Here is a 12703-nt window from a genome sequence, read left to right as displayed (position 1 = left end):
AATTGGGGCTGAGAACGCTCGTCTTTAAAAGATGACTTGAAAGTTTATTCTTGTTTCTGACTGGCACCACAACAATTCTGCAGGGTGTACACTTTGCTAGCTTTCACTCTTTGCTTTAGCTTTATTGCTGGTATGCAGAATTAGTTTGATGGGGTTTACATATGTGGAAGGAGCTAACTGTTATTTGATATTTCCACCTTAGGAAATTTGTAAGCACAGAGTCTGCTTACAATGCTGTTTGGTCAGATAGAGCATGAATAGGACTGCACAGAGGAAAAAGAAAATCAAAAGGCAATAGATGAAATGTGAGATGTTATTTCTGTGGCCCCATCCTTATCCAGATGATGCTGTTGGTTACTGTGGAAACCAAGGATAAAAGTGTGTTGTGTGAATAGTGCTAGTCTCTGTATCAAAATTTTTATTTTGTTCATCACGTTGGTATCCAGTAGAAACAATTTGTCCAGAACATTTTGTATGTACACCACAGCACGAGTTCCAGACAGTTCATCTCTTATATGATGGAGGTTATTATTTTCTCATTATATTGTTATCATTTTGCTTCATTTTCTGAAAAGTCATTCCAGTGTTTTGTAGGACAGTTTAACTCCCCCTGTGTTTCCGTCATATACATTTTGCAGTGCCGGCGGCCTGCTTCAGAATTGTATGAAATGTCATAAAGTGCCAATTAAAAGACTCCGCGGTGCTGTCTGCCTCAACTTAAACAGTCGTCCTCTCTCTTGAGCATGAGCAACTGGTACAGTGACAGGACGTCAATCACTCATGACCAAATAAACAACAGCACCAGTAGCCTACAGCATTTTCTCCTCAGGCAGAGTGCCATACAGGGACTAGAGCCTCGTTGGCTGCGTTCCAATGGAAAACGTGTAACAATCATGGAACAATCCCCCAAAATATGACAGCTACAGTAGCTTGGAAAATTTTCATATGGGGGACTGAATTTGACAAATTTAGTGTTTATCAGACCACAAATAAAACAAAAAAAGAACTAGCTAGCGCACCCCACGGTCCCTCTGCCTCACTCCCCGCCTCTATAAGACTACTTTGCCCGGGAAGTGAATGGGCAGCAGCTCCGGAGACTGGCCAGTTAGCTGCTGCTGCAACCTAAATTCTGCCAGCGCAAACCCCTGTCTCAAGGCGCCTACACAGGATTTGTGGTAAGCTCTGCGGTGGCTTTCCAATGGGGACAGTAGTGCCGCCCACCTAGGCGCAGTGCTACCCCTGGCGTTGCACACCACTCGGGATTGACGCAGAGTGCTACGCTCAAAGTGCAAATTATTTCAACTTTGACATTGTTGCCGCTGACCTTTCACGGCGCTGTCACTGCCCAATGTGAGGCGAGTGCAGATTTCAGTCGCGCATGCGTCACTTTGCTTCAAGTGAAGCTGTAGGTTGCGCATGCGTCACTTTGCGACAAGTAGCATATAAGACGCTAACGAGAAACTTTTGTAATGTCAGTGCAGTAAAAATTGACCTACTTAACCAAGTTTGTTCACTGCTGGCTACAAGTTAGCCATCAAACACAACAAAGGCTGTCACTAGAATGGCGTTTTTGAGCTAGCATTAGCAAGCAAACAATCATAGGTAGCTAAAATGTTTCTAAAATGATTCCCATCCTCTGTTATTGTTTGTAAAGAGAAAAGTTTATTATTTCATAACATTCAGACAGTTATGTCGTAAACCAGGGGTCTTCAACGTTTTCCAGGCCAAGGACCCCCAAACTGATGGCGAGATGGAGCGGGGACCCCCTAATTATATATATTGTATAAAATTGTGTTATATCAAACTGGTCCTATAGTGCCATGTGTGCATTGATGACTGAAAGACTCTTCTGCCTCCTTTATCTGTTTACAACGTGTGTTGAATTCATGTTAATGTGTATTTAAAGACATTTCAATTAGTGGAAAAAATTGCAGGGGGGGGGGGGATATACAAAAATTCTATCACCAAAACTTTCGCGACCCCCATGCAGTACCTCTTGACCCCCTGTTGAAGACCCCTGTCGTAAACTGTTTAAATCTGAGCATACGCGACTCAAATCTGCACTTGCCTCACATTGGGCAGCGACAGGCGCAACCAATTCCAGAATGTTCTTGCACTGCGCTTTGCCTCTCTGCTCTGCGGCCTACCTCGCGGTTTTGGGTAGGCATCTTAACCTGTGTAACGGCAGCAACATAAATTTTGCTGTTTCAACTCAGGATGGTTCGGGATTAGCAAACCTTCTGTTAACCCTAAACTTTTCCCCACACTTCTAAAAAAATAATGACTTGATTGTTGTCATGTAAAAACAGAATGTTGTGTTTCCATTAGAACATCTTTTAGATGATTTTATTTGCAGGGTGGCCATGTTCTCATTGTTTAGAAGCGGTTCAGGTGTCAGATTCAGGTTCATTGATAAGTGCAGCAAATGATCCTTCACAATAGTTGGCAGATAAACAGAGTTGTTAGCTTCCCACCTGTCACGTTAGATAATCTGTTTCATCCTTAATCCGTGTGCAGTTGAAGAGTTGCACTATAACTTGTTTTACGCTTCACCACAATGTCTTCTGATAAGTTGCAAAGAACAAGCATAGAAATTAAATGAGCGGGTGTATATGAGACCAGCAAGATTTACATGTGGATACACTTTATATTGTATTAAATATGCCATGACTATAACAGATGTCACAAATATACAATATCTTTAAAGAAGAGTATTCTTCTAAATTACTGAGGGTGAAAAGGTAGGTAAGCTAGCTCTCCACTTTTTGATATTCATTATGAAGCTATAGGTCTATCTGTTTAGCTATATTTGGTGAAGAAAACTAGCCAGTTGAGAAATAGACATACTGACCAGGTAAGAAACATGTTCACATTCTGGAGGAAGCAGACGTAATTACAGAATATAAATTGTATGCTTATGTATATCAAAACATCAGTTGCTGTCTGCTAGCTAGCGTTAGCATGACATTAAATTAGCTAGTAACTAGGCTATCTGGTAGAATTTGGTTTAAACCCTCAAACACTCAAACAAAACAACTATGGAAGAACATTTATCTTAGGTCTAGCCTTATGTTTAGAACTTTTCTAGTCATTCTGCAGTTTTGTTGAATGTGTTGTTAAAATAAAGGTAAGGTGAGGTTTCAGTGTAGCATAGGGCTAATGCTGGTTCAAACATTTATCTGCATGCCAAAATTACACTAATTGTGGTGTGAAACAGCATCTGTTTTTAAATCTAAATTTAGTAGCACAAAATATAATAACTGTTAGCTGTGGTCCAAAGGTAACCACATTATAGTCTTCAAAACTTGTTTCAGTTGAACTTTTGTCTCATGTAAATAATGTGAGAGAACCATTTTGGATGCAGTTAGGCTCCATGGGTATATTAAAGGGTTATAGAAATGTTAATATTACAAAGATAATTGTTGAATACATTTAGCCCACAATGCTTTTTATATAATGTAATGAATGTTCAAGCTTGATGCAAAGCCAAGCAAGGCATTAGTGAAATTGATAAGTACCACTTTAAAATAGGTGTGCAGTAATGAGAAAAGGGCAACAAATACCTTATTCTGAGCCATTTTGACACATTTTCACAGTAGGAAAAGTACAGGTGTAAATAATATGAGTAATTGCTGAATTTCATTTAACTGCTTCAGTTTTGGGGTCCTGGCATTGCCTACGCTTGCTCAGTGTAGCTCTTGGCAGTCATCCTTGATTATTAGTAACAATTCTGCATTTCTAATGATGCAAAGTCAAAAATGTCTGCTTTTTATAAAAGGTCTGTTATCTTTATGAGCTGCTTTTTATAATAATTGAAGCTTAACACTTTTTTTGAGGATTTTACGGGGATGTGAATATTTAAAAAAAAATCACTGGTGTTCCTGCTTGTCAGAAGCAGTGAAATGTTTTTTGTCTGCATTGCAGTAGCACAAGTCATAAAGTCAGAATGATGTATTAATGGTAAACACACACACTGTGTATATATTTATAGCATCTTTGTGCTCTGCTACTTGCTTACTGATGAGAACAGAGCTGAAAATGACAACATGGCAATGAAAATGATCCCCTGCAACTTTGATCAGGCAACAACGTAGCAAGGGAGCTAAATGTCCAAATCAATAGAACTGACGAGCAGACAGTTAGACTCTGAGACTATGGAAGAAAACAAATGATATTTACTGTACTGTACATGTGATGTTGAAAATGATAACATGATTTTTGGAGTACAGTTTTCTCAAAGCTAGATTAAAGGGATCGTTCAGAGTTTTTGAAGTGGGGTTGTATTAGGTACTTATAGTCAGTGTTATTAGCTACAGTAATGTAATAGACTAATGGACTGCTGTGGATGTAGGTAGCAGCTAAACAAATTTTATCCACCTGAAAAAGGACCACCTAAAAAATACCAATATCAGTGTGTTTGCTATATTTTGAATATTTTTACTGCTTTACCTTGCTGTCAGACAGCCCTTTCCGACGGGAAACTGAAGCCGTTATATCCGTCTATGCTCTCTTCAAAACCACCAGACTCCTTTGACAAAAACAGTAATTTAACCATGCAGAATACGAGGAGATGCTAGTCTACCGCTGCCTCTATCGGTTAGTTTGTGTTATTGTGGGACTTTAGTGAATCCGAACTAACCCTTTAAAACACTGTCCGCCATGTACTGTAGGTAATACACTGACTATGGATAAGTTAGTCTCCTCATTTAAGGCACTATGGGGTGATGTTTTGATGACTGGATCCCAGTTTGGGTTATATTTCTCGTTCTACTAGCAGGGACCAGCATTAGTGGCACATATTTGTTCTGACTATTTCATGTCATTGCACTGATTGGCACTTGGTGGTGATAACACTACCATACAGTATGTAGCTAGGAAACGTGGAAGTTAACAATGTAGAAAACATTCAAAAAAATTCTATTTGTAAGTGTTTTATGGGGAAAGGAAATGCATTTAATTGGTTCGTTAGACCTCAAGGAAAAAAAATGTTTTTCTGCGTTTTTGAATTGAAATGTTATCAAAATCGAAATTATAGATTGTGATAATTTCGATCCACAAGATACTTGTGGACTTTAAAAATTCAACAGGATACTTTCAAGAAATGAGCTAAAAACATGTTGCAGTATACTACATATATACACACTATACACTGGATGTATCGTAACGCTGGTGTTGCACACACAAGAAAGAGCAAGTGTAAGGTTGTTTGTATATGTTGTATAGTATATTGTACAGTTGTGTTCGAAATAATAGCAGTGCCTTTAGAAAAATGAGTAAATGTCAAAATTCTTCAAAGAAATTGTACTTTAATGAACACAGATACATTGGGGACACAGTACATTCTATTCCAAAGCAAAACAATTGCGCAAAGTCATCAAAACTTAAATAATATTAATAATATTTCAAATAAAGTAAGAAATGGCATGTTCAAAAGAATAGCAGTGTTGCCATCTTTCCTTGGAAACTCAAAAATGTACTGTACAAACAAAGAAATTCTTGATAAGTGAACCTAGCTGAGTATCCTAAACTAATATTTTGTCGCAAAACCACGGTTTCCGATGACTGCTTCACTCTGTGGGTGCATGGAGTCACACCACTTCTGGCATCGTTCCACAGGTATTGCAGCCCAGGATAATTGCACTGTATTCCCACTTCCTCAGCGTTTCTTGGTTTTGCCTCATGCACTGCACTTTTTATGTCAGCCCAACAGTTTTCAATGGGATTAAGGTCCGGGATTGCTGGCCACTCCATCAGTTGAATCTGTTCATCTGGAACCATCTTTTGCTCGCTTGCTGTGTGTTTGGGGTCATTATCCTGTTGAAAGGTCCACCTCAACGGCTTTCCTCCTCAGCATATGGCAGCATGACCTCTTCCAGGATCCTGATGTACTGGAACTGATCCATGATCCCTGTATGCGGTGAATCGGACCAACACCATAGTATGAAAAACATCCCCATATCATGATGCTTGCACCACCATTCTAATGGTCTTCAGTGAGTACTGTGGCTTGAATTCTGTGTTTGCAGGGCGTCTGACATACTGCCTGTGACCCTTAGACCCAAAAAGAACAATCTTGCTTTCATCTGTCCACAAGATATTATGCCATTTCTTTCAGGCCAGTCAATGTGCTCTTTGGCAAATTGTAAACGCTTCTGCACATGTCTTTTCTCAGCAGTGGGACTTTGCGGGGCTTCTTGCTGAAGGTTAACCTCAATAAGACGTCTTCTGATTGTCACAGTACTCACTGTCAACTGAAGGTCTTGCTTGATCCTCTTGGATCCCATCATTGGCTGAGTCTTCGCCAGTTTGGCTATTCTTCTGTCCATTCGAGGGGTTGTCTTTCTTTTTCTTCCTCGTTTTTCAGTTTTTTGCTCCCATTTCAGGGCATTTGAGATCATTTTAGCTGAACAGCCAATGATTTTCTGCACCTCTTTGTATGTTTTCCCTTCTTTAATCAATTTTTTTATTAGGAAACGCTCATCTTCAGAACAGTGTCTTGAACGACCCATTTTCATTGTTTTTTCAGGAGAAATGCACAGCCAGCATGCCAGTTGTCTTGATCCTTAAATACGGATCACCTGTTAACACCCTTTTTTCCCAGAATACCCTCCCTAATTGATGCCCTCTCTAATTGAACTCACCACTGCTATTTTTTTGAACACACCCTTTTCAGTTAATCATTCAATTTCACAGAATCCACAGTATGCATGGCTGTCCTGTTGGGTTTGTTGGTTTTCTATACCTTTATTTTACCCCCCAGAAACTTATCTGGGGTATAGAGTTTGAAATGTTAATAAAACCAGTGATTTTCTTGCTGCTGTTGAGGCACTGCTATTATTTCGAACACAACTGTATATGTTGTATAGTATTTGTTTTGCTGTATAGTATTTGTTTTTCTGTTGTATAGTATTTGTTTTGCTGTTGTATAGTTTTGTTTTTGTTTTGCTGTATAGTATTTGTTTGCTGTTGTATAGTATTTGTTTTGCTGTTGTATAGTATTTGTTTTGCTGTTGTATAGTATTTGTTTTGCTGTTGTATAGTATTTGTTTTGCTGTTCTTAATTTATGAATTCCCTGTGCGGCGTCCTTGAGTGCCATGAAAGGCGTCTTTAAATAAAATGTATTATTATTATTATTATTATATGGAGACATATAGGGTGTGTCATTTGATGGCAAATTCCTTATGCGTGGCTTTATCTAAGCATGTTCAGCAGAGTCATCTTTTGCATCTCAGCTATTTCTACAAAACAGTATTCTTTAGCAGCGATACAAACACAGAATAAGGATTACTATGTCTTCTTGACAGGGTTTTTAAATGATAATGTAGTCGAGACTCTAGATTCAGAAGGATCCTAATAAGTGTCAACACAAGTACAGTTTTTGTTGCAGCAGAAAAACAATGTCTCTCTGTGATCGCAGGCAACTGTCTGTGTCAAACTAAAGGGTGTGTGTGGTGTGGTGTGTGTGTGTGTGTGTGTGTGTGTTGTGTGTGTGTGTGGTGTGGTGTGTGTGTGTGTGGTGTGTGTGTTGTGTGGTGTGTGTGTGGTGTGTGGTGTGTGTGTGTGAGAGATCTTGATGAAAAATGTCTGTCTTGATAAGTTATAGTATGCAGCCTTATGATCTATATTTTCTTATACAAGCTTCAGCCAACTGGGTAGAGATGATTTAACTTTAAATAGTTAATGACTTATTTAGAATAATATTTTTGCAGGGTATAGATATATACTCTATGTTTACATGTCCATTATACACTTGCCAAATGCATTTATCTTTGTGTGTGTTAAATATATTTAGACAGTGATGCTAAGCTCCAGATGAGCCACTTTGATCAGTGTGTGTGTGTGTGTGTGTGTGTGTGTGTGTGTGTGTGTGTGTGTGTGTGTGTGTCTTTCTTTCCTTCCACAGACAAGGTGCCTCATTTCTCTCGGCTGGGTGATGTAGAGGTGAATGCCGGGCAGAATGCCTCATTCCAGTGTGTCGCCACGGGCAAAGTTTCTGAGACTGAGCCCTTCCTTCTGGAGGTGAGAAAAAGAGATGTGTATGTGTTTTTATATTTTGTATCTGTGCTAGTCAAGCCAACATCTCAGCACCTGGATAATAGAGTAGGACTGGAGATTGTAGAAAGAAGAAGCAGCAGCACATAGAATAAAGATAAACATTTTTGTTTGGCATTTAGTTGACAGTCTTATCCAGAACAGCTTACAGTGGTTACATTTGCATGCACCGCTGCTGGCAACACTCCCATTCAGGCTGCTGTTTACATGAGCTTTTCAGAGTCTTAAGAGAATACACCTGTTCAAAGATGGCGTGAGTGAGTGAGTGAGTGAGTGAGTGAGTGAGTGAGTGAGTGAGTGAGTGAGTGAGTGAGTGAGTGAGTGAGTGAGTGAGTGCTTTGATAGTCTGTTTCAGAAAATTAGCTGGTTACCAGGTTTTTTAGAATTAGTTTAAGTGTGTCCTTTAGTCTTGCATTGCCAGACCTTCCTCTACGTAGGAAGGTCTGGCTAGTCTACACAGCATTCCGGGATGGGAGAAAAACGTGCTCTGGTTTATTGGCATTTCTTTAAACCAATCACAATCGTCTTGGGCGGTGCTAAGCACCGGACTAAATTACGGGGCCTCTGCTAAATCATTCCAGGAAAGAACTTGTTTTGGTTGAACATACGTATGTTCAAAAGTTGTTTTAGAAGTGTAACAGAAAACTCAGACAGACAGACAGATAGTCTAGTTAGCTCTCTGGATTTACCCTGCAGAGATCAGAGGAGCAGTTAACCATTGTCCTCCGGAGTTTAGAATGAAAAAAGAAGGAAATGTGAGGGACATGCGGCTGAAAATAAGGGACATCTGACGGATTTGGATAAAATGTGTGATACATTTGGATGGAAACCGGTCTAGACACTTTGAGGGAACTTTTGCCAGGTGTGATATAATTATTGGAGTGACATATCTTACAATGTCTGTTGGCATGGCGTGGAGGATTTAGGAAACTAGACCCACGTAAAGTACTGCATGTCCGGATATCTCAGCTTCAGCGTTTCTTTTTTTCAAATCTGTCTTCCACTAGTCCCAAACTCAATGGAAGTTCAACAATAAATCTCTATTAATATCAAAAAAGGATTTGGCTGGGGACAAAGAGCTGTAGTCACCGTATGATGAATTGTATAGTAGTACAGGAGTTCTATAGTAAAGGAAATGGAAGCTATTACCATTATTATCAACTGGCTGCAAAATACCAGCTATAGTAGTGTAATTTGATCATGTTAAATAATGTTTGTTACCCCGAGTTTGTCTTTTAATGGTTGTGTTGTTGCAGGGAAATGAGTCATTGGAGGCTTCGGAAGATTATTAAGTTTGCGCCTCTGCTTTTGTAGCATTTTGATTGTGGTAGCATTTAGTTTACTAAAGCCCCTAAAGTCATTTTTTCTCACGCATCAACTGAAAATAGGTTCAATTTTCCTGGTTTGAATATGAGCTAATATTAGTCTTCAAAAATCCATCCCTGAATGCCTCCACTCTTCCTCTGGCCTTGAAGCCTGCACATCTAAGTGCTTTTGAAATGACGGCAGCAGGGAGAAGGCGCTTTGCAAATGAGATCTCAGTCTACTTGGTGATCCATCCCTTGTGTTTCCGCCCGATTTCTTATTTCGCCGCCCCCTCCCTCTGTCTCGTCTCTGAATTGAAGCCTTTGAAGATGATCAGCATGTGGAAGAGACATTTATAAGAGTTTGCAACTTTGTTGACGGAGCTACGCACACAAAAACACACACACACACGGAAGGAAGGTGCAAACAAACAATACAGGGCTTGTCTTTTGTAATTGGACGGTATGCTGCTCTGAACTTCCTCTGTAAGTCAATACTCACTCTCACTCCCCAATGTGAGTCGAGTGCAGATTTGAGTCGCGCATGCTCAGATTTAAATGGTTGACGGCATTACGTGTCATACTGAAATTTGTGAAATCCATGAAATAATAAACTTTTCTCATTACGAACAATAAAAGATGGGAATCATTTTAGAAACATTTTAGCTACCTATGATTGTTTGCTTGCTAACGTTAGCTCAAAACGCCGTTCAACTGACAGCCTTTGTTGTGTTTGATGGCTAACTTGTAACCAGCAGTGAACCAGCTTGGTTCAGTAGGTCCATTTTTACTGTGTTGACATTACAGAAGTCTCTTGTTAGCATCTTATAGGGTACTTGTCGCAAAGTGACACATGCGCAACTCAAATCTGCACTCGACTTACATCAGGGAGTGAAACTTGCTTCAGCTTGCTTCTTCCCTACTTTTCTCATTAAGAGAAAAAAAAACCTGGCAACAGCAGAAACTAGAGATCTATCAGAAACCATTACTGCCTTCTGTTCCCCCATTTGTTGTTCGGGGCCCGTTTGATCATCAAAACTGAGTGTGATAATTGCTGCTTTCTCTTTGATCTCGGCGGGCCTGTGGATGTCCTCTCCTGCCCAGACTCGAGCTCCTCTCCTCCACTCTTTCTTTTCTATTAAGGTAGTCCAACCAAACTGTAAGCATAATGTTTCTTCATCAATTAGCATCACATTTTCTCCGCTGTCTTCCAGGCCAAACTGCCAACTGCTGTCTCAGATGCTATTTACATCCCTAACATCAACCCGTCCACACCTAAATTAGTTATTGCACCGACTCTTAATCATGATATGACGCGGTGCTCGCTCCCAGGCAGGAGTGACTGCAGACTTGGCTCCCAGGAGATTTTATTTGCTTTAAAAAGCCTGCAGGTGGACCTAATTGTTGGATGCAACTTTTATGTGGCTGATCTAAAAATCTAAAATGCTGTTTTCTGAAGGGTGACTTCAGATTGTTAAAAACAACAGATTTTATAAAAGAAGAGATAGATAAAATTGATACCAAAGTTAGAATGAGTTATAATCTGCAGCTTCAGGCTGTAGTAGCCGGCCGCTGTACATCTACATTTCACATTCCCCCGCCCCTATCCACATAAACCAATTCAAACATGCGGATGTCAAACCCACTTGAAACTGAGAGCAGGCGACAGTTTACATAATAATCTGCTTATTCTGTGAGAGAGCTGCATATATTGTAGCTCGCACCTGGAACAGCTTATTGCAAATGTTAGCCTCAAATTTCCTGTTTCACAGGTTGAGCCAATTGCCCGTGTGCCTGAAGCGCTGACACATTAGCATGGCAAGAGATGAGGAGCTGTCAGCAGGAGCCCCTGCGCTGGAAATAACAACTCTGGGAGGCCTGTGTCACCAGCCTCATGAGCGTAAAAACGCTATTCCGCTGACATTTGTCACACATTTCTTATCTCGCCGTCCCATGTAGCTAATTTCAACCCTCCTTTGTCTTCCTGTCTGCTTTTTAGCCTGCCGCCCGTTGGTAATCCCTTGAATAGACTTCAGGTAAACGTGTGTGTGGTCGGTTTGCTCATTGCTTGCATTTTCTCTCTCTATGTGTGTCAGCGGAGGAACAGCGTGGTGCTGGACACGTCCTTGCTGTCTCGGTTGAGTCATAAGCGGCTGATGGCGACTTTCCAGGTGGAGGCGCAGCGTGGGGAGCAGGACCTCTACCGCTGCATCACCCTCTCGCCCAGGGGCGCCGCCGTCTCCAATTTTGGAGAGCTCATTGTCAGAGGTAATCTAGATTTAGCAACACGTGACTAATTTAAGCAGCGTTGGGCGAGAGATAGAAGAAGGTGTATTCCTCCTCCTCCTCCATCCAACCGGCCAACACTCCAAATTGCCAAAGTAACAAGGAGTTAATTGGATTAGTGACTCATATAATAACCTGAATTTCATATTGTATCCCTCACAATCATTACCGAAAAAAGTAATGACATTACTTTACTCAGTTATGTTACTACCTAACGCTGAGTTTACCACAAATTTTATATTTCATGTTGTATTTTAATGCTGTAAACTGGTTTGCTCCAACCAAATTTAGTTTAGTAAATATCTGCAATATTAAATATCTGTCTATCTATCTATCTATCTGTCTGTCTGTCTGTCTGTCTGTCTGTCTGTCTGTCTGTCTGTCTGTCTGTCTGTCTGTCTTTCTAGTCTAGGTAGAGTTAATGGAATAGCTCAACATCTTGGGAAAAAGCTTGTTTCTTTTTATTTTAAGAGTGAAAGGAGAAGATCGATACTAATCATCATACATACTAGACATCGGTGCATTAAGTACAGTGCCGCAATCAGGATGTGGTTAGCCTAGCTTAGCATTAAGACTAGAGATAGGGGGAAACAGATAGCCTGGCCCTGTCCAACATGAAAAAGAATAAATGCCTGCCACCTTCAAACTGTTTTTTTGTCAAGGAATAGGTCTATCATGTAACTCCCCCTAAAACTACAAGTTGTTATTTTTCTATTTTTCTTTCTATACAGGTGTAAAACATATAAGACATGACTTTTCAGTCAGTTAACTTTAGAGTTGTCGGTAGGTGTATTTTCTTTGGACAGAGCCAGCTCGTTCTGGTAGCTCTTTCCCCCGGCTTCCAGTTATAATGCTAAGCTAGGCTAACTATGCTCTTCCTCCAGCTCACGTTTTAGCATGTTTCAAAAATACTACACTACTACACCCCTTTAAGTTACCCAACACGCATTCCCAATGTCTCTTGTTGTAATATTGTAAATACCCTCACCGTGTGTAATGTATCACTCAACCCTCCCTTCGCTCACACACACACACACACACACACACACACACACACACA

General features: G+C 40.3%; 1 protein-coding gene across 9 annotated transcripts in view; it reads left to right on the top strand.

Annotated features, from left to right (window-relative positions):
* Positions 1–12703, top strand: part of LOC116702075 (receptor-type tyrosine-protein phosphatase U) — a 221250-nt gene that overhangs the window by 119737 nt on the left and 88810 nt on the right. For all 9 annotated transcript variants that reach the window (XM_032536175.1, XM_032536172.1, XM_032536173.1 and 6 more), the window contains exons 5-6: positions 7905–8020; positions 11454–11625. In XM_032536175.1, coding sequence (XP_032392066.1) covers positions 7905–8020; positions 11454–11625 — 288 coding nt within the window. The remainder of the gene's footprint in view (positions 1–7904; positions 8021–11453; positions 11626–12703) is intronic.

Source organism: Etheostoma spectabile, chromosome 14 (assembly GCF_008692095.1).
Source record: "Etheostoma spectabile isolate EspeVRDwgs_2016 chromosome 14, UIUC_Espe_1.0, whole genome shotgun sequence".
Lineage (NCBI taxonomy): Eukaryota > Metazoa > Chordata > Actinopteri > Perciformes > Percidae > Etheostoma > Etheostoma spectabile.
Note: the sequence above shows the minus strand (reverse complement) of the source record. Positions and strands in the feature narration are given on the sequence as shown.